We start from the raw sequence: 21,609 nt of genomic DNA on the forward strand, positions 1-21,609 counted from the left end.
ACAACCAGCGAGCCAACTTTCGTCACTGGGTATGGGCCACTTCGAAATGACAAAAAAAAAAAGTCCTTTAAAGGGACAGACAACCACTCAGAACATGAATCGAGATAACCCTGCTGATGGAAAGATTGCCTATCGGACAGATTAAAACGAACCATATTTTTTTCGTTACACGTGAATTTATATTTTTAATTCTTTCCTAAACGTCGCAAAAAATGACCTTTGGCACCCCATGCGGCAAAAACATGAAGATGCATAAGAGGTCTACCACGTGACTTTCTGTTAGTGTATGTGGATCCTGGTCTTTTTATTAGTATTGAAATTCGGTACACATTTATACTGCCACATAAACTACCGCCACTGATGTGCTGGTTAACGACCGTGTTCTCTACGGAATTACACAACAAAACAACAAGCGCCACCTAAATGTTCTTAATCTAACGAATGTGCGACATTATTAAGCACACCATTCCTTTAATCAAGCAAATAGCTTTTTAGGAACGTTCCGCTATTTGCTTACATTCACTGACAATCATCGCGATGGCTTCTGCACAATTTTTTTCTAGCCTCGAGTGTAAAGTTTGTTGTGGTTTACTTGCAGATGGTCGTGCGTTCGTCCGGGGAGCACAAACAAAGGGTTCAGCTGACCGTGTCCCTCCAAGGGATCAAGATTCGTGACGACAAGACGGGGGTCAGTGCACGTTCCTGCATGGCATTTTGTCTTCTCATCATATCGTGCCCTGCCTGTGATCATTTCACTAGCCTGTGAGGCAAACACGAGGCACACCACGTGGCATGTTTTGTTTTCATGTATGAACCCTGTCAATGTAAATTCAAAGATGAATAGGTCTCAATAGATTTAGCCATGCTTTGTTTGTTTTTGTGTTTGCTAATGTTTGTGGCACTTACAGAATGTGTTCTCCGGAAGACAGTGCCCCATTAGGAGTTAGTGTTCATGTAATCCCAATTCAGGCATGTTCCGGTACCCTTCTCCCTGTTGGTCGCTTCAGTTAATTATGCATGACATTTTGAGGCCTCCTTCTGTTGCTTAAATTATACACCAGTGCCATTCCGTGCATTGTTTGAATTTTGAACTAATTAAAATTCACCTGAGGCAGATAGTGAAGTTTCGTATATCAATGTGAATTACCCAAAGGGGTGCATAATTCTGAAAGATCTGAATGCTCATTTAGTTAATTAAGGAGCAATTACATTTCTGTCCAACTATTCTCAGTTTATCATTGTAATTGAGAGGGGCCACTACAGTTATGCACGCAAAAAAACTAGGCTCACATTGCACGTTTTGACCAAGAAAGAAAATATCAGTTTGATATTGCTGCCTCATAGCCCCTCCCACGAACGGCAATGGCCATTTTGGCATGACTTGTTTGACGTCAATAAGTGCACGGCAAATACTGTGCCACCTGCTCCGAAACACTCCAACAGAACGTGCGCGCCAGGCTGGAATCTATGCTCTGGCACCCAACTGTGCAGAAAAAGCTTTGCCGTTGCATTGTGCCCGCAATTCTTTCACTCACGCAAGAAAAAAAGCGCTAACCAGAGAATGCCTGGAGAAACTGTCTCAGGCAGATCGCTGAGACGTACATGCGAAAACAGAACCATGCACATTGACCACACAGAACACACTTGATTTAGTCACCTGTCAGTGTTGACAGACTGCTGATAGGTTTAACTGCGACATAAAAAAAAATCGAAGTAAATATTTTGTACCCCACTAAATGTGCTCAAATACTGCCAGCTTGCTGTGGGATGCGTTCAGTTTTGCCTTCATGTTCGAAGATTTCGTGTCATGGCCCCTTTAACAAAGTTAACAGTGCCTAAAGGGAAATCGTGCCTCATAATATGGCAACAAGCATGACTTTGTCCCTTAAAATTTAAATCAGCATGGACAGTTGCATAAAATAGCATAGTTCGTGAGACTGCAGCATGTGATTATCAAATAGGTTTATGTGGAATTTAGGACAGTGCAACAAGGGTTCGGGATCGAAAAGGATGCACACAGTGTTGTGCGTGTCCTCTCTTGCCCCTTTTCAATGTTGCGCTGTTCTAAATTCAAGACATTGAACCAACCAGCCCAAATTATTAGTTATAAAGGTTTATGTGACACACATGACCTCGAATAAGTATGCACGCCGTGTTTGCCTCGCTGACATGAACGTGCACGCCACAGGAGCTGGTGTTCCACCACCCAGTGCACCGCATCTCGTTCATCTCGCAAGACGCCAGCGATGCCCGGGCCTTCGGCTACGTCTGTATGACGCAAGATGGCTGCCACCGCTTTATTGGCATCAAGACCGAGAAGGCGGTGAGTGCTGGTCATTTTGGTTGTGGGGAAAGCTTAATGTAATTTGTAGCTAGAACGTGAGAGAAAAAGAAAGGCAGGGAGGTTAACGAGGTAGCACCTGGTTTGCCACCCTTCACTGTGGGAGGGGACAGCGGGCTCAAAAAGGAAAAGGAGAGCAAAGTAAGAACAGCTAGGGGATGCACGTGCGCACACGCAGTAGCAGTCACTGTGAAATTGCAGCCGGTCACAGAGCTGAGTCATCTCCAAAAAGTGCAGCGGTGCTGTTGTGGGATGACGCTCGAGGCCATGGTCCCAGTATTTTTTCTTCTGTGAATGCTCTGTTCAGTTGGCTTAAAAATGGCACGTATTGTTTCTCTTTCAATGTTAAAACAGGGACTCTATATTAGGATATGTTGCATAGTTTCGTCACAATCACAAACGCTGCACGAGGCATTGTCCATCAGCATATGCGGAAACAGTAGGCATTCGTAAAGGTGACACCTACTGTTCCATACATACTCCACATCATACATAGCAGGCAACATTGCAAAAGCTACGCAAGTAGTGCGGTGATCGCAGCCTCATTCTTTGAGTTACACCGTGCAGTTGTTTCTGACCTGCGACACTTTCTGTGGAATAACTACTTCATGCATTGCAGCTACAACTTGTGGACGTAAGTTTACGTGAAATCATAATTTGTGCACCTTCCCACTTCCAATATACAACACACTATGTTTCGGTCGTGAGCATGAGTTCACACTGTGGCCGCTGGTCACAGAAATGTGTTGCTCCACTCGTTTGGTGGGAAATAATTTCAGATCTGTGATGCTTTCCATCCAGTAAACGTGTCGTGTTTTGTGACATCGAAGCACGAGACCTAATGTTACATTGAAATACATGACACGTGCCCATAGCTTTCTTTCATACCTGAGGCAGTAAATGCGAGCGGTGCAAGAAGTCTCTCTAGCCTTCTTAGCATTGCCTGCTATGTAATAAAAACAGTTATTCCTCAATATAACGAAGTTGGTAAAATTTCCACTTCTTTATATTGACATTTCATTATGTTGAACTTCAACCTTTTATGCGAATAGGTAAAGTCACTGACAGATTTTTCTTACCTAGAAGAGGCTTTAAAATTTTCCAAATTATTCAAGAGTTTGAAAAAATGAATTTCAATGAGAAAAAAATTTCATTTTGAATTTGAGAGTCGACAACCAAAACTACTGTTTCATGCCGTGTAGACGATATCTTCACACTGAAGTGTGTGAAACTTTCACATCCACCCCGCCGCCATAGCTGATAGTGTAGCCTGCTGTGGGACAATGCTGTCATGAAGAGCACAGGCAGAGGGGAGTCAACAATTCGTCAGCCTCCCGCTTTAACACGGCAGCACCAAATGTGCGGGAATAGAGCGCATATGAAGCCACGGCCATCTAAGCTCGCCTGGGCTTTGCACACGGTGCAGATAAGCTCCAAGATAGGGCAGGCACACCACGTATACGCTCAGCCACACTGACATCCGTGCACAGCCACGTCCGCGCTAGAGGAGATGAGCTAGAGGAGGAGCAGCCGCATGTAATCCAACCATTTAGCCATCTGCATCCAGCGGCAGTTCCTATTTATAGCCTCTGTATTACTTAGTGATGGCAGTGAAATTTCGTTATATTGAAATCCTGTTTAAACACACTTCGTTATATTGAGGTTCAACAGAATTGGTGTTCTACGGACAAGAAGTTATAAAAATTAAATACTTTGTTTTATCAAGAATTTCGTTATATGAAGTTTGTTATATCAAGGTTATACACAGGAAGCCAGTTATAAATATCCTACACACGACCATCTATTGCAGTCGGGATCAAATTTGAGTTACACAACAGAAATTCCAGAAAATACAAACTACTGATCTGCTTACTGTGTTTTACAGAATCATTGCACTTGTCATCAGCGGGTTAAACAATGTCTAGATGGGAGTTCATGAAGCAAACCTTCATCTCGGGCCTTTTTTTTCCTTGTGATGGTTGTTTGTTTGACTCGTGTACCAAGTTGGAGTTATATTTTTGCTCGAGGCATATGCCAATGGCGTGAGACCGTCTCTTGTGCAGGCGTCCCAGCTGGTGGTGGCGCTGCGTGACCTCTTCCAGGTGGTGCTGGAGATGAAGCAGCATGAGTTGCGCCAAGCGCAGCTTGAGCAGCGGCAGCAGCTGCAGGAATGGAAGCCCCCCACGGACTTCTCCAATCGCGGGGAGGCACAGGAGGTGATCTGCAGCCCACAGGTCAGTGGCTTGATCCGTGGTCAGCTGTCAGCTGAATCAGGAAACCTCGGTAATTCAGATTTTGTGGGACCGAAAACAATGTCCAAATTAACTGAATGTCGAATTACCAAGGGTATCGAGACGAAATAAACAAATGCTTATTACGCCAACACACTTTTTTTACTGCAAATACTGTTTCTATTTTGCACAAAGGCAGTGCAGAAGCTGCAATTCTTGTCATGTTGCGACTGATTAGTCCTAGCAGCGGCGAAGGCCTCGCGACTTCCTTCGCAGTGCGCCCGCAGTACCCTTTTCACTACTGCGCGCCCATCCTGATTATTTTTTCGCCAGTGAGCTGCTCGCCAACGGATTGTTGGTCCATTGTGATGTAGCCAGAGCTCTTCATCCTTGACAGCTTCTACCGTGTTTGTGATATCACGTGCACGTCCATTGAACTGAGTCAGAACGAACCTACTGTATGCTGCAAGCGCTGTGGGCACTGTCATGAATGGCGGTTATGCAGTTGTGAAGGCACGCAGCCAATGTACGCAATGAGTCATAACGATGTTACCGTTTGCCACAACCGCTCTGAAGAAACCGTGGTCGCTATCGATGCGATCGTGCATGGTGAATATGCAGTTATGAAGGCACATGGCCAATGCGGTGTTATGCGCTGCGCTAAACGCAAGAATAAAGGCTATAAAGGCGAGAATGGGCACGAAGTGTTCCAGCGTTCGTATCATTCACATACGATTTCTATGATGCCATACGATACATACGATACATATAATGACTATGATCATCAGCAGAAACTACTAGATAGATGTAGATAAACGGATGACCATTTCAGAAAATACATAACCTCGTCTAAAGTGTACCTGGGACTGTGTGAAGGCAAATCTAAAATGGTAAGTTCCTCTGATAATTGTCAGCTTGTGTTTGCTGTTCAGTGAAGCTGCACCCATCCGTATTGTGTCAGTCTTCCTGCTGTTAGTGCAGCAATGCAATTTTGACATGGCCAGAGGAATAGACCAGGTAAAAAATTCTCAGCTACTGGTTTGCAAGAATCACCATTGCTCTGCCAATGAGCAAGGATAAAGGTAAGCATTGTGGCCTTTCATTGGGCTAGTGCATTGTTACCTCTTGCGGGTCATGCATTGTATGCCACGGGCATTGCGTCCCTGCTCCCGGGTGTTTGTTTTTACCGCGAGAGTAGTATGGGACTCGTCCAGTGCATTTCATCTGCTTGCGACATGGCCACTATCCCATCTCTTTCTCGCCCAGTACTTGCTCTGTGGAACTGGTGGCCACTTTTCTTACTCTCATAATTTGCAGCATGTCTGTTGCAGAGAGCGCATCTTTCGAGGCTTCATTGCACATTGATACAGAAGAGCGTTCTCGTAACTGTAAAGCCAGGTTTTCTGCGAGTCAGCTTGCCCACCTAATGGCGGTGTAGTCATACAAGCAGCAGTTTACTTGTATTATGACATGGAAGATGTTGACGGGGCTCTCGTGATGAAACCAAGCCCCCAGCAAGTGCTGCAGCTAGCAACTGCATCTTCATTTGAATCATAACCAGTGCCACCGTTAGTTGGGCAAATGTGCACTGCAGAGAAGTACACTTGGGAATTAAGAGCAGGAGTATAGTGTGCACCTTTAAGCAGTCCTGCATGCTCTTGCGATATCCCAGCACTGTGATATCTGATATTTCCGACACATACCCGCTATGGGTAGCCTGCCCTGCAGTGCAATAGAAGCATGGTCGGAATAATGCTGGCAGGGTCCGTACCTGACAGCCTCGATGTCATTGGCTTGCTTCACCCAGGCTTCTAGAGACTGCCAGGGGGCAGGAGCATCTGTCAAACTCTTGGCAAGTTATGAGCGAAAGGATTAACGTTGTTGACGAACCAAGAGCCACATACTACTGTCGCGGTCATTGTTGTGTGCGAGTAGCAGAAGAAATGGGCATGTGCATGGGACTTTATTTACTGCGTGTGCTCATCTACTCATGAGCCTTGCAAGCACTATTGAAACCTCCCCATTGTTCAGATGGTCTGATGGGTAACTCGGCTAAAGTGTTGTCCACAGATTGTAGAACGTTTGGGTGTATCGTTGACCGGATGTGGTTTGAGGCAGCTAGATTGCTGCTCTTCTTTATTTAATTAAAACAATTTTTTTAAGGAGCATGTTTTGTTACCCGTTCAGTTTGCTACTCAATTTGCTAGAGGGAACTCGGGTGCTGCGACCGTTCAGCTGCCACAAGAACGATGGCTAGTACGCTGATTTGTCTAAACTTTGTGCTTGTGGCTTCAGATGTTCCTGTGGCATTATTTATTATGCTTTATATCTCTATGATGGCTAATTTGGCAAATCACACTGGTGCGCACCGGAGTGTCCTATGCACCCTTTCATCCAATCGTCATGGCCCCAAGGTGCACTGGTGCGATTTGCCGAATTCGCCATGAATTTCCAAGCAGTCATACCTTTCTAAATAGGTACTGCCCAAAACACGGCGGCTCACACGTGTTTCCGGCTCTGCAGTTGCTTTCAGCTCATACAGGCCACAAAAGCATCTTCTTTGGGATCTGTTTCTGTCACCCCAACGTAGGGGTTACTGGGTGCTGAATTTACGACGCTACCTATGCATGGAAGCTATAAATCTCTGTTCATGTGCATAATCATTGATGATTGTTGCATTTGTAGCACAATATTTTGTCAAGGTTACTCTTATTTGCAAAGCTACAAAGTCATTTGAAGCCAGAAGGACAAAGCTTAGGTAAATCCATCTACAGTAAGCCCATGTTAACTCGAACTCTGATACAGTAAAAGCTCATTACTTCAGATTTCACGGGACCGAAAAAAATCTCCGAATTAACCGAATGTCGAATTATCGAGGGTATCAAAAAAACAATAAACAAATGCTTACGTCAACACGCTCTTATTTACAGTAGGAAACAGGAAATTCTGTTTCTATTTTCCACAAACGCAATGCAGAAGCTGCAATTATCGTCATCTCGTGACTGATTAAGAGTTCACAGCGACGAGGGTATCGCGACTTCTTTCACAGCGCGGCTGCGGCGCGCGTCTTCATCTGAGACGCGCTTTTCACTAGTGCGTGCAGATCCTGATTATTTTTTCGACAATGTCGCCGGGTCGCCGCCCATCGCTATGTCGATGGTGCTTTTCATCCTCTACAGCTTTGCACTGAGTAAAACAAAATTATTGTTTGCCTGCAACCGCAGCCGCTGTCAACGCGATCAAGCACGGCGACCTTGCGGTTCTGAAGGTGCGTGGCCGATGCATGCACCGAGTCAGAACGAAACTACCGTTTGCTGCAACTGCGGTCGAAACCGTGGTTGTTATCGGCGTGATCATGGATGGCGACTACTCGGTTATGAAGGCATGTGGCCGACGCGGTGCTATGCGCACCGTCAAACGCACTAATAAAATAAGGCTCAAATAGGCACGGAGCGTTCTGGCGTTACTGTCATTCCCATACGATTTCCACTGATGGCTATGGCGATGCGAACTCCGTCACTTCGTTTCGGTGGACGCTAACGCCGTTATGGCTCGTTTGCGTCGCACATTTGCGGCGCTCCGCGCTGGCCAAGCTCCGAGAGTTGTCCGAATTAACCAATGTGCGGTCAAATACGTCCAAATTAACGAGAGTTTCAGTGCATTATATAATGCATACGCCTGCCGGGACCAAAGGACGTGTCCAAATTAACCGATTTTCCGAATTAACGAGCATTCAATTAACGAGCTTTTACTGTGTCTCAAAATATCGGCTAAGTCGAAATTTTTGCCTGGCTCGGTGTTAACCCCGTGTATTTTTTGCCTCTTATCTCGAAATGCTTTTGCGGTGTACTCCGGATATCTTGGAATCTTGTCTGCGAAAATGACGGGAAGAAGTCATTACCCAAAGGTTTCCATACATTGCGTGTAGCTGCGATATTGCCAAAAAGTGACAGGACTGCAAGTGTGTAGCGAATGACATTTCATTCTACGTCACTATTATCATGCACGGTTCATGGCTCACTGCAACCTCATTGATAATGCAGGCAGAGTGTCGCTCTTATCCGTGTTTAAGTGCGATAAGCGTGAGAAGGTGCACGTGACCTCTGCATCATGCATGCTCTTGTGTGCGCAGAGCGTTGTCACTACGCGATTGGTGTATAGATACCATGCCTTACGCGATGCCGTGTGATCTGCACGCTATGCCAAATGTTTCGTATGTTTTTGGCATTTTCTTTAAGTAGCAAATTCAGGGCCGGGATTTTGTAGCTATGCCTTTTCCGATGCCATTTCTAATTGTACTTCGTCGGTGGTCATAGCAACACTCCGCCTGCGTTATCACTGAGATAAGCCAGCTGAGAACAGTGGATGAAAGAGTGGCATGTAATCGAGCGAAAGGCATGGCTGCAAAATCCCGGACCTGGGGCGGTGTTCCCGGTCTATAACTTTTTTGGGATACGAGCACTTTCGCGATGTCTCGCGGGACTAGGCTTTGGACTCGTCGATGCCTACATGCAACAGCGTTTGCTTGGCTCTGTGCGAGGATCGCTGTTGCCCGCAGATGCCCGACATGTCTGGTGCTGAGTTATAGAATATCGCGCAAAAGTGATCTGCCAAAAATACCGCTCCTGGTATATTGAGCTTTTGCGAGAATTTGGCGGCTAATAGCACCTATTTCGCAAGGCCCTGTGTGATCTATGCACAGCCAGGGGCTCATATTTTTGTAAGTTCGCATATCCCGAAATTTTTCTCGGTTTTCAGAACTTTGAGTTAGCGGAGGTTTACTGTATGTCCTATGATTCCCGTGGCAGCTGAACTGCTACACTTGCAGCTCCCGTAGACAGTTAGTGCCCGAGGTGCCCTCCAGTAATCTTTGTAGGAAGCAGCTTGCCGAGGCTTCAGTTTTATGATGCGTGCCACTATGTTGGGGGATTCCATAGTTTTGCTCTCCCGAGGCATTATGTGCATGGCGGCCCCATTATTATTTTTTTGTTTTATTTTAGTCGTAGTGGATGATGATAATGACAGTGTGACGTTGCATGTGTGTGAAGTAGAGCGCATGTGGGCTGTGCATGGTGTGTAGGCTGAGAGCTGTGGCGAGCCCGCCTCCTCCGCGGACAACAAGACTCCCACGGTGGACGACCTACTCGACTTACAGTCCGAGCTGGACTCTTTGCAGGAGGTAAGTGCACGGCTGCTGGGCTGCGCGGTGCATCTGGTTGTAGCGTTGCCTTCCAGCAAGCTTGTTTCTATGAATCATGAAGAACGTCGGTAAGACAAGAAGACTGCGGATTGATAACGTTGAGTTCTTTATGTAAATTATCACCAGCCGACTGAAGTGCTCATATTTTCGTCTGGTTGCACAGGAGACAGAAGTAGCATTTTGAAAAATGACTAGGAAGGAAGAACAGGGGAACAGTAAAAGAGAGGAAGAAACAAAAAAGGCAAATGGACTTTCACTTAATCAGATCAAATCTTGCTGTGCGTATTACACATTTTTCAATATACAGGTCACTCTTGAGAAAAACGCCACAGGGATTAAGTTTTGGTTTAGATTTCTTTTTTTTTAAGATCCTAGTGAAGATCTGCAGTGTGTTGAGACTGTGGCTGCTGTGTTCAGTTGAAGAGTAAACATGGCTGGTAATGTAAGGCTGGCAACCATAATTTGGCAGTGAACACCACCAGCCGGCTTACATAAATTGCATATTGCATAGGTGTATCATTCCCGCTAAGCAATCCTCGGGAGCTACAGTTCTGGTGTTGCCTTAATGAATGCTACTGACTAGCCAGTGCTATCCTGCACTAGTTAACCAATTAATGCAAAACTGATTTCACTCTGCAGGGTGTTTCACTTAACTTGGGCCAAACTTTAAAAATATTCAGATGCCACGTAACTGAACAGAACCAACGTAATGTTGTTTGCCGTCGCTTGTAGATACTCATATTATTTTGTGCATTCTGCCAAGTTATATACTTAGTCATAATTAATTATAAACTTCTCAATTATTATAATTAGATGAAAAGTGTCAAAGAGAAAATTGTAGAGCAACATCAAAAACTCGTGATACAGCTTTCTGTTGGCTACGTGCTACATAAAAATGTTTTTGCGAGCTTTAATGATGCCTGTGAATACACGCAAAGTGACTCGAGCGGCCAGTCGCGTGGCAATTTTGCATGTCTCAAGTATTATTGCACAACAAAAAGACACGGACATGAGAGAAGAGCACATAGCAAGCGCAAACTTTCAACTAAATTTATTGTGCCACTGAATCGGTTTGTATATGTGAAGCAGTATAGACTGCGCATGCGCTTACAGAAAGAAAGACTGCGCACTCGTGTAACATAGTTATTAGTCAAGTGATGCCGCCTCCAAGAAACTTAGTTCTTTTTCTGTGAGAGCCAGTGAAGGGAAACCAACGCACTTATTTCCAAATTTCGCAATCACCTGCGCTTCAGTTATTTCACGAATGAGCTGCGTTCTGCCATGGGACACAATCGTGCAATCGTCCTCGATAGGTTTGCAGCCATGATAGCGACAATGAATCGCCAAGAACCCACCAGTGCCATTTTTTAAATTATTGCGGTGTTTGCGGAGCCGATCATTGAGGCAACGCCCAGTTTTCCCGATATATTGCTTCCCACAGAAAAGCGAACAGAACCCACAGAACTAAGTTTCTTGGAGGCGGCATCACTTGACTTATAACTATGTTACATGAATGTGAGTACTTTTTTCTTCATGTAAATGCATGCGCAGTCAATACTGCTTCACATATATAAACCGATTCAGTCGCACAATAAATTAGTTGAAAGTTTGCGCTTGGTGTGTGTTCTTCTCTCATGTCAGTGTCTTTTTGTTGTGCAATAATACTTGAGTAATGGATTACCAAATTGCCCGAAATGCTGCTCTCATTAATTTTGCATGTATTTGCGGGCATCTCTCATGCCCACGTATACATTCAAGCGACTGCGAGTAACTTTCATGCCTCTCAGCTGCTCTATGTTTCACCTGTCCCATTGGACTTTGCTCTCAATAGTTTCACATTTATTTGGCATGTTCATTTGTGCTGTTAGGCTGAATGAATTTGAAAGTGAGGAGGTGCAGGGAGCACATGCGATATTTACGGCATCGCCACCTATGTTCCTAGCCTATCAAGCTTCTGCTAACGATTACACTGACTAATTTGGCATCCCATAAGCGAACCGCTGTCAATATTTGAAATGTGCTGGATGCACTAAATATATTTTGATGGGTGCAGTACTTTTTCAAAGTTGTATTTGCATTTCCTTGCCAAAAGAAATTGAATTCTAGCGACAAGAGCAAAGTTTTCTGTCTTACATTTGTCACATTCCAGTTTCTAGTGGCATTACATACTTTTATTCACACATTTGCATTGTTTTAATGGTGGACAAGCTTTTTAACATGGCCATTCTTATTCATTCCTTACTTCTGGATGAAATTTACTGTTTTAGTTATTGACATACAGCTATCCCCGAGCAGAATTGTGAAATTTCACAGAGCTTGTGCGAGAAATTCAGTGCAGTGTTGCCACTGGTCTTTAGTTTTTGTACTGTTTGTGGTTTACCACATACAGTGGAATCTGTTGATAAGATTCTGCATAATAAATTTTTCGGGATAATATATTTTTGGTTCTTTTCCCAGCCAATGCCTTATAGGAGCAATTTATTATCATACGGTTATTGCGATCGCGTTTTCACCTTAACTTTTTAGGATAATACGACTGCAGAAGTGGGCTTTTACTGGTACTTCTAAAACTCATAGCTTTATATTCCAGTGTGTTAGCCTAAATAACATTCCAGCGACCCACGAGCCCCAGCCGCACTGGAAGAAAAAAAACGCACACGATGCACTGCTGGCAGTTAAACTCAGCTGCGGCAGTGCGACCACACCAACTGGTGGTACGCCACTGCTCAGTTAAGTGAGGAAATGGCGGTTTCGTCTTTTAACTTAATTTTTTTACGGACATCGAAAGGAATAAAGTTCAGCGCAAACTGACAAGCTGTTTCCATGTTGCTGAATAAAAGTGCGTTGGCTGCTGTTCGTGTGGCGTTGAGTGATAGTACGCTGCATAACACGTTATGCGGAGCAGTATCACTTGACACCACACGTACGTCTGCTACTGCTTTTGTTACTGAGTATGCCTATTTTCATACTTCTTGGAGATTGGTTTGGATAATACGATTTTCCGATGATACATTTTATTTTCCGGTCAGTTCCCATGAAGATCATATCAACGAGATTCTACTGGATCCACTTGTGTTGCGATGAAGGTGAACTGTTAACTATACTCCGGAAGTGTGGGCTACCTACCTAGCTTCAACTTCTCCACTTCCCATGAGTGTGAATTAGCCAGCAAGAAAGGAACTCGGAAAGAAGGAAAAAAATAAGAAAATTAAATGGTCATTGTGACATCGCGTGGCCCCTCGGCTCCAATACGGGAGAAGGGAGGAGAGGCTGGTCACTTGCACGTGCTGGCCGAGACAATAGGAGGGTAGCCTGCCTCCTCGCATCATCACCTTGGAACATTTTATATTCCCGCTATTAAATCTTCGCTATTACTCAAGTAGCCTCGTTAGTAGTCCCTTTGAATAACTTAGCCCCCTTCTGTGCCACACGCTCTTTTCCTTAATCTTATCAAAAATCATCAATTTTTTTTTCTCTGGAATAATTTACGAAAAACAATGTAGGCAATATTTGAAGCATTTAATATAACAAAATTTTGACTGATTAATTTCAAAAGTGAACATTAACAGCTCTATAGAAAGTGCATTGCCGACAAGATGAAAACTGCAAGGGAATGAAAAGTATTGTTGACGAGCTTAGCTAATCATTGGCCAGTCTTGCCAGAAATGTGCGGACGAATCTAGCTCATCCGTGGCATGGAAGGGGTTAAAGCTGCAGAAATTAACTTTGCGCCTTCTGCTTAATGATTTCTCATAGTCTTTGGGGAGCAGCTTAGCGGTGCAAAACATTGCCAGTTTATACCAAAAAGAAAGGAGAAAGATTGGAGAAATGATGCTTCCTGTGCAGCACCAGTGAAATGTTGACTTTCAAAAGGTGCTCCATGTTTTACGATAGAGAACGTACTGGGAGAGTATTGCGAACAGTCATTTCAATGTAGTGTCTCTGTTATAAGAGATAGACATGTCTCTATTATAAGAGATTCTTTTTTGCCACGGCAGGGGATCCAGCAGATGGAGACGACGATAGCCGCCGCGGCCACGCTGGTATCTACCGACCCGTTCGACACATCCTTTATTGTCGACCCCAGGCAGGTACGTTAATCACCATGCATCTTCAACGTTCCAGCCTCTACAACCTTATGTCCGAGTTTTCTACGTGCAAATATGCGTTGGCTGTTTGCGATGCGTATATGCACCGCAAAATCTGAACTATGACAGTAAGACTCGCTATTTACGTTCTTATCTTTTTAAAGAATTGGTTCCGCCACAGTGTTGCAATTTTCTAAAATCATTCAGATGGTAGCATTGCGACAGTAAATCAAATGACTGCTTACACATATTTTCAGTGACGTACAAATACTACCACATGGTTATTGCACTTGAAAGGATGGCATTTAGAAATTACGAAGGTTAGAAAAAGATACTTTAATTTGGTGTGAAATTAAAGTGTGAAAGCAAAACTTGGACACTAGAGAAGAGAAGGGATGACATACAGTGTTGACTTCCTCCCGGTTTATTCTTTTCAGAACAGATGCTTTTATATGATTTACGCACAACCACGAAAATACGTGTTACAAAATAAAAACGAAAAATTGAAAGTGATCTAAAAAAAGTCTACTCAAAACGAAAAAGGAAAAGAAAAAAAATTGGAGGGACACTTAAGCTTCGCCTTTAAGAGCAGAACGCGATAGCGTTATTGGGCCTTGTTCGCATTACATTTTTCTTTATGAGTAGGCTTCCCTGCAACACACAACGTGGGAAAGCCAGCTCACAAAGACCAATCTTACACCGATCCCCTTAAAGTCGGCTTCGCTTTTAAACAAATACATCGCTGGGAAGACATTTTTCCAGGGGCAATATAAGCCACCTTATATCAAAATGCAAAGGCCCATAACTAATAACTTTTTGATATTATTTCATTAATTGTTTGCTGTTGCCCCTAAGCAGGCGTGTCCAACTACCGAGGAGGCAAGTGCCATCTGGATGGGGTTATTGCAAGTGACCTATCCGAGAGCGCTGTTGTTGTTATGGTAGAAATGCTGGAAAAGGGGTTTGTGCTTAAGTCTCCTCGTAACAGAGTTATGTTTTCTTGTACATTCAAATTACAATCCGATGCTATCATGTCTGCAGGTTGTGTTAAAGTCGTACTTTACTATTTTCTGACGGTTATTACTTTGAGAACGCCTTGCGCCACACGGAGGGACTGCGCATTCGGGGTGATTCGGGATGATTTTCTTGGCCAGGCAACGCCCCCGACGCCGGATTTTCTGCGACACAGGGCTCTTAATGCTGTCGCGTTAAAAAGTGACACCAATGTGATGTGGATGCTACGAAATGGAGGTTCCACGTTTCAAGTTTAAAAACTTTGGTTCTTTTTCAGTCGGAGCAATACAAAGTACACTGTATTTTGTATTGCCTTTTGAATAGATTTTTCTCATTTTCCTCACCTTTTTTCCCCCCAATTTTACACATATTTTTGCAGTTGTCCGTGAATCATATTAAACTATCTATTTGAAAAAGAATGAACCAATGGAATTCATCGCTGTTTGTTGCCCCTTCCCTTATCTGGTCTCTACGTTTTACTTTCGTGCTGTTAGTTTAAATGTTTTTTTTTCAACTAGACCAAACCTGCACCCTGCCTGCTTGGTGCTCAAGTTGGCCTTAAAATGCCGGACCTGGCATCATCGACATCACTGCGGTGTCATGAAACACAGCAACACTCACTGACATTGTGTAACTATAAGAGTAGGCATCATGACACTTCTCATAAATAGAATGATAAACAAGAGTGCTGCGTACATTTCTTATGGCTGTGCTCACATGTGGCAGTCACAGTGATAACAGAAATGGCATGAGTTAGCATGTCGCGATGCATTCGCCTCGTGGGTGTGGGAACAAAAAACAATTACTCTAGAAAGTCGCTCTGGTATCTGCCAGTATTCTTTCTAGTGTTTACAGGGTTTCAGACTTCATTTATCGAAAAATGAAAATGACTAGTTGGAAAGCGGCGGGTCAGTGCTCCTCTAGAAATAATTGCCAAATCATTGTCGCTAAAGTGAGGTCAAAGTGTATGGGAACTTGCTACGATTAAGGCAGTAAATAAGAGCAATAAATGACACCTCAAGAGATTTGTCCATAATAGCTCGAAAGCTGTGCAAGGCTCTAGAAACTTCAAAAAAAATTGTGTAATTTTCTGCTGCACGCACACCATGACACCAGTATTGCAATTTCTTTGCAAGGACTCCGCCAAAACATGGAAATTTAATTGTAATTTACTAAAATATGCACAAATCTGTAAATAATCTGTGGTAAAGATTCTCAGTGAAAAACGATTTAAATTATATATAAATGGGCACTTCTATGGCTCACAGCCATCAGTTAAGTTATTATGGCTGTGATGCCTCAAATAAAAAAAAGAAAACACAGGTCTAGGAAGCTTGTTTGTGTCAACGGCAAATTGTTTTTTTTGTTTTTTAGTGCCTTTCAAACGGTGCTCCATGTTTTATGATTGAGAACACGCTGGGAGAGCTTTCCGAACAGCCATTTCAATGCAATGTCTGTGTTTATAGATGAGACGCTGCAAATCACAGCTGTTTTGCAATGACCGTGAGAAGTTGCCTCATGTAGTTGGTGTCCATGTTTCACTACCCCCCTCTTCAAGCGTAATATCTTTCATTACTCTCTCGGAGTAATGAGAACTGGTAAGACTTACCATAAAAATAATGGGTGAAATAAATGTAGCAACAGGCTCTGCATCGATGCTGTGGCTTTTTTGTGGCAGTAAAACTGGGTCCGGGAATTGATAGGCTAACATAGCAGTATTCTTATTAGCAGCTCTCCAGCTTCCTAACACCAAATTTGCATGGCCTCTGAGATGCGTTGTTCTGCAATCACAACTGCATATGCAACATGGTCTCAAAAGCCATGCTTTTGGAGCTGCAATGTCACCGGTAATTCTTCAACAAATGGAACGCTCTGCGAACGAGCTTAAATTAAGGGCTTCCAGTTAATTTCTGATCACCTTTACTATGCACCCAAAGCTTAGTAAACGAGCATTCGTGCGCTTCTGCCCACGTCATAATGCCACTGCCATAGTTGGGAGAAATCCGGTGATCTTGTGCTTATCGACGAAGTGTCATAGCCAGGGAGCTACCACGGCAGGCATTTTTATTCAGATACATCCACATAATTAAGAAGCAAGGGGGGGAAGCCTCATGCCTGTCTTTTCTCGCGCACCCCTGGCCGGCCCGTGCAGCAGCACCATCATCATCCCGGCTCCCGTGCCTTCCTCTCCGAGCCAGCAACACCCGTGGGGCCACCTCCGCCTCTGTTGCCACCGCCGCCTCCGACTGCACGCGCCTCACAGTCCACCGCCTTCGCAGGGGTGAGTGGCAGTGCACAGATAAGTGCGCGAATTCCGACGTCCACCACTGTTGTTCACCTTAGCCTGCAAACGCTTTCAATTTATCCTAGCTCCTCATCTTGTGTAGCAGAAACGATAGTTTCATCTTGAATCCACAACTTGGCCAGCAGCCAGCTTTTTTGTTAATAAATGCGGTATTCGTTCATTCATCTTTGCTCCTCTCTTTTATTGCTTAGAGGCTGCCATCTGATAAAACCCCATAAAGCAATGGTTGTGATTCTGTATTATACATTCTGGGTAAATTTACAGTTATTTTGAGTAGAGTTAAAATTTAACGGCCTGAAATGGCTCAGTGGGTTTGAGAGGCAACGTAATGTAGAGCTGTGAAGTAATGTTGGCCACCTGAGATTCTGTAACATACACCCTAAGCACGATACATGAGCACTTCTCCATTCCGTCCTCCATCGGAATGTGGCCGTCATAGTTGTGGATCGAACCTGCAAAATCGTGTTTAGGAGTGCAGCAATATACCGTATAGACTCGTGTAAGGGCTGCACCCCCAACTTGGCAGCTCAAAATTTTGGAAAAAAAAAACTTTCAATGGAGAAGCTGTCGCGTGTGGTGCCCCAATGCCATTGGCGAATTTTCGCTTCGCTGCGTACTTCTGCATGCCGCTGCTAGATGACGAGAGCTGCGCATTGACCTCTGATGCAATGGTACATCCGGGGATCTGGGGTGTGCGTTCGGTGATATTATTTGTTAGTCACTTTGTCTTATAGTGTTCCAGGAACCCTTCGAGTTATTTTTTAGTGTGGCAGGAAGTGTAGTATTAAAGAATGAGAATGGGGTACTTTTTAATGCGGGCGAGTAAGCTAATGCAATTTTTTTATAAGTATCCCACTGAACATGGTTTTGTTCACATTTAACTAATAAAAAAAGTCGCTTTTTCTAATGGAAAGGCGAATTAGAGACCTGTTATACCGTGCCACATTGTTATTTGAAAAGGCACGCTTAATGGAAATAAATTGCACGACTAATTTTGTGTATTTTTGACTTGGGACATATTTCAGTTATCCTGTACTGAGTGTTCAGAGAATTTTGAGTCAAGAAAAGCAAGTTTGTTGTTAATAGCTGCAAAGTTCACTATCTTATGATCTCTGATGATATTAAAATTGTGACGTGTGCGTGACTGACAGTTAAAGTGAAAAATGCAAAATGGAGCGATCACTCAAGCCTGGTGAGAGCGTTGCAGAAGAAACGATATCACTTGATGACGTAAGAATTAGGTCTAGAATAGATGATGGGTTATTTGTAACACGTGTAGGTAAATTAGCAGTTTTGTGCATGATGGGTCAGATGCAAAATGATAGTAAAATTTTACGTAATTATGTGTGTGCCAAATCTGTTAGAAACAGGGACAGCAAATACATGTAGTACCAACAGTGTGAATGACTGGTCCAGTGTGGCAGTTTTGCACGTTGGTAGAGGCCTTCATCCTGCAGTGGACATAAATATAGGCTGATGACGATGGTGACGATGATAATGATGATGATTCCATAAAGATGACTAAAGAAGCACGAACTTGACACAAACTGAAAAAAGGCACATACACCCATTACAAGCAGCACCTTTGTGTGTTTGTATGTGCCTTTTTTCTGTCTGTGTCAAGTTTGGGCTTCTTTAGACGTTATGGAGTGTTCCAGTCTCTGACAGTTCGAAAAAAGAATGGGGACGAAAGAGTGATGTGGACGCATGGGCTTACTATGGGGCTGTGTATTTTATGCTTTGATGACTGACAGGCAAGATGCAAACAGACAATGCCACACACTTGTTGCCTGTCGTTGTCATCAATGTGTCATTTGCACTGTTAAAGCACAGTAGACCTTGTTTTTAGTGTTAACGACTTTGGCACTTACTGCTGCTTAGTTCTTGCTGAAATTTTGCAACATATTTTTTTCTTCTGCGTCATTCAGTAAAACACTTGGAATTGCTGTTTGCCTCATCCATCCAGGCTTTCATTTAATAGTCTGCATCTGCAGCCATTCTCTCTTCTGATGGTCAGGTTTGCATGTGACAGTAGCTTTTTACTTTATTTTCTAGATAACAAAAAAAAGCAAATATGCCAAATGCTTTATATAACATTGTAAACAAAAAAGTGGGATCTTGTCAGGAAATTTGAAGCAAAATAAACTAGTGATAAGTGCAAAATCTTCTTTTAAGGTCGCTAGAATAAAAATCCTGGTACAGGATAACTTGCCAATGGGCCCGTCTTGACATCAGAGGTAACCAGGCTGCAAATTATAATGTATAGCACATTCGAGTGATTTGAAGTTGTATTAGGGGACAGCCCCTTCCGAACCTGAAGCAAAGGGGCTGCAGATGTATTGCTTCAGTGCAACGGTCTTTGCCATTGCAGACAGCGCAGCAGCAGCACCGCGCTGTGCCGCCGCCGCGGACCCTGCCGTTTGGCGCCGTACCCCAGGTGACGGCATCCCTGCCTCCGACTCCGCTGCCCGACCTGTTCGCCGATCTGGACCCCTTGTCTGAAGGCAGTGGCAAGAGCAGTAGGCATCGCCACACCGCCTTTGGCGAGCTCAAGAGCCCCCTGGACCCCTTGGCCGAAGATGGTGGCAGCAGGCACCACTCCACTTTCAATGAACTCCAGAGCCCACTTGACTCTTTCGCCGAAGGGGTTGATAAACACCAGTACGCCAGCATTGGTGAGCTGAAGAGCCCGCTGAACTCCTCGTCCGAGGGTTTCGGCAAGCTCAACAGCACGAGCATCAGTAGTCCCTTGGACCCCTTTGCCGACGTTGTCGGCAAACCCGACCTCGCCGCTTTTGGAGGGCTCACGAGCCCCTTTGACTCCCTGGTTGACGGTGTCGGCAAGCCCAAAACCAACTCTGGCGAGCAGCTGAAGAGCCCCCTGAGCCCCTTGTCCAAAAGTCTCGGCAGCAACCACGGCGCCTTCAGCGAGCTCCGAAGCCCTCCCAGGAAGCCGCTCACGCCGCTGAGCAGTGCAGTCAGTGGCTGGCAGACTTTTGAGGAGGAGGAAGAAGACGAGGGTCCTCCTCCACCGGCCTTCCCGCCCCCGCCTCCGCCACTGGCCGTTCCACCACCGGATGAGGGCTTCTGCAGTGGCAGCAACGCGTCCTCCGTGTCACCGTCCCGGCCAGCCACGGCGGCCACATCCTCCTCCTCATCGGGCAGCAGCAACATCTTCAGCCGTTGCGGAGCGCAGGACCCTTTTGCGGATGAGTTCTTTGCTGGGCCTGCTGCCTCCGGCAACCAGGTGAGATAGCGGTAATAGACAGACCTAGATTTAACAAAAGTTGCGCTTACCATTTCTTATTCTTCTAGATTTTTTTATATACCTGCATAATACAATTGTTGCTCGTTACAACAGACTGTGATGATCCAGCAAAAAAAGGTTCTTTATATGTGTGTTAGGCCTGAGGAGACTGCTGAGAGACAACCAGTCAGTGCTAAACCAACAACCAAAGCAACTGTTGCACTTTATTGTGTAACCCAATGTATACCCGTTGGTAAAGGGAAAGGGGGGGGGGCACCACCAACTAGTATGTTGATGAGTGGCGACCTCTACAATCCGAACTCTGTTCTATCTAAAATTAGGCTCACAGTATGTTGTGAAATGGTGAAACTTCGCGTATACAGTCGAACCCACTTATAACAATTCCAGATATAACAATATAGGTTATAACGAATGTTTTTAATTAGCCGTACTACTACAATGAATGCTTCGAATCTGGTCATGGTAAAAAGAGGGCATACGCGAAGTGCCAAAGTACGGAAGCAAGACCAAACTGTGCGCATAGCAGTGTGCGCCCCGCTCCAGTCCAGCCGCAACGATGGAACAGCCTCCGAGATGAGTGAGCGACCGCCTCGCATGAATTTCGGAAGCCGCAAAGGTGGTCACACCACAGAGAAAGATGGCCACGCGTTTTCAAGGCATGCCTCCAGAGCGGAGGCGTGTCCTGTATGTACCATATATATACCTTGTATAAACAGCATAACAGCACGGCCGACCAGGGCTGCCGTGCCGCAGCCGCCCGGCCCGAGCACGTTGACGCCGTCAATGGCACAAACATCGGCTTCAGTTCTTCACACAAAATTGTGGCCGGTAGCATAAACCTATGTCTTAATTTTATCATTCGCGACAAGCGATAACCACTGTCAAATCTGTAGCACATACGAAAGCCGCGGTACGAGGCAAGTTCAATTCCTAGCTCACGTCTGGTCGTCGCTGCACTGCATGCGAGACGGCAAGGCTGCATCACGTAATTGCCTCACAGTCTGGACACCGTGAATAGCAGATTGGCCTAACCAGCTTCAAAGCTGGCTAGACCTAGCAGCACCCTCAGCGCTTGGCTGAGCCGACAGCGGTGGCTGGTGGTGGTACGCCTGCGTGGTCGACACGAGAACTTTTCACCAGCGAAGCATTTCATGGCATGCCA

At 44.8% G+C, this 21,609-nt stretch overlaps 1 protein-coding gene across 7 annotated transcripts in view; it reads left to right on the forward strand.

Moving 5' to 3' along the window:
* LOC119433785 (protein disabled) overlaps positions 1 to 21,609 on the forward strand; it is a 109,242-nt gene that overhangs the window by 67,994 nt on the left and 19,639 nt on the right. For 3 of the 7 annotated variants that reach the window (XM_037701038.2, XM_049658956.1, XM_049658957.1), the window contains exons 4-10: positions 599 to 688; positions 2,189 to 2,323; positions 4,405 to 4,575; positions 9,653 to 9,751; positions 13,771 to 13,863; positions 17,027 to 17,155; positions 19,551 to 20,426. In XM_037701038.2, the coding sequence (XP_037556966.1) occupies positions 599 to 688; positions 2,189 to 2,323; positions 4,405 to 4,575; positions 9,653 to 9,751; positions 13,771 to 13,863; positions 17,027 to 17,155; positions 19,551 to 20,426 (1,593 nt within the window). Of the gene's footprint in view, positions 1 to 598; positions 689 to 2,188; positions 2,324 to 4,404; positions 4,576 to 9,652; positions 9,752 to 13,770; positions 13,864 to 17,026; positions 17,156 to 19,550; positions 20,438 to 21,609 lie in introns of all 7 variants that reach the window. The other 4 variants (XM_037701039.2, XM_049658958.1, XM_037701043.2 and 1 more) reach the window with 4 other exon arrangements.

This window comes from Dermacentor silvarum, chromosome 11, assembly GCF_013339745.2.
Source record: "Dermacentor silvarum isolate Dsil-2018 chromosome 11, BIME_Dsil_1.4, whole genome shotgun sequence".
Classification (NCBI taxonomy): domain Eukaryota; kingdom Metazoa; phylum Arthropoda; class Arachnida; order Ixodida; family Ixodidae; genus Dermacentor; species Dermacentor silvarum.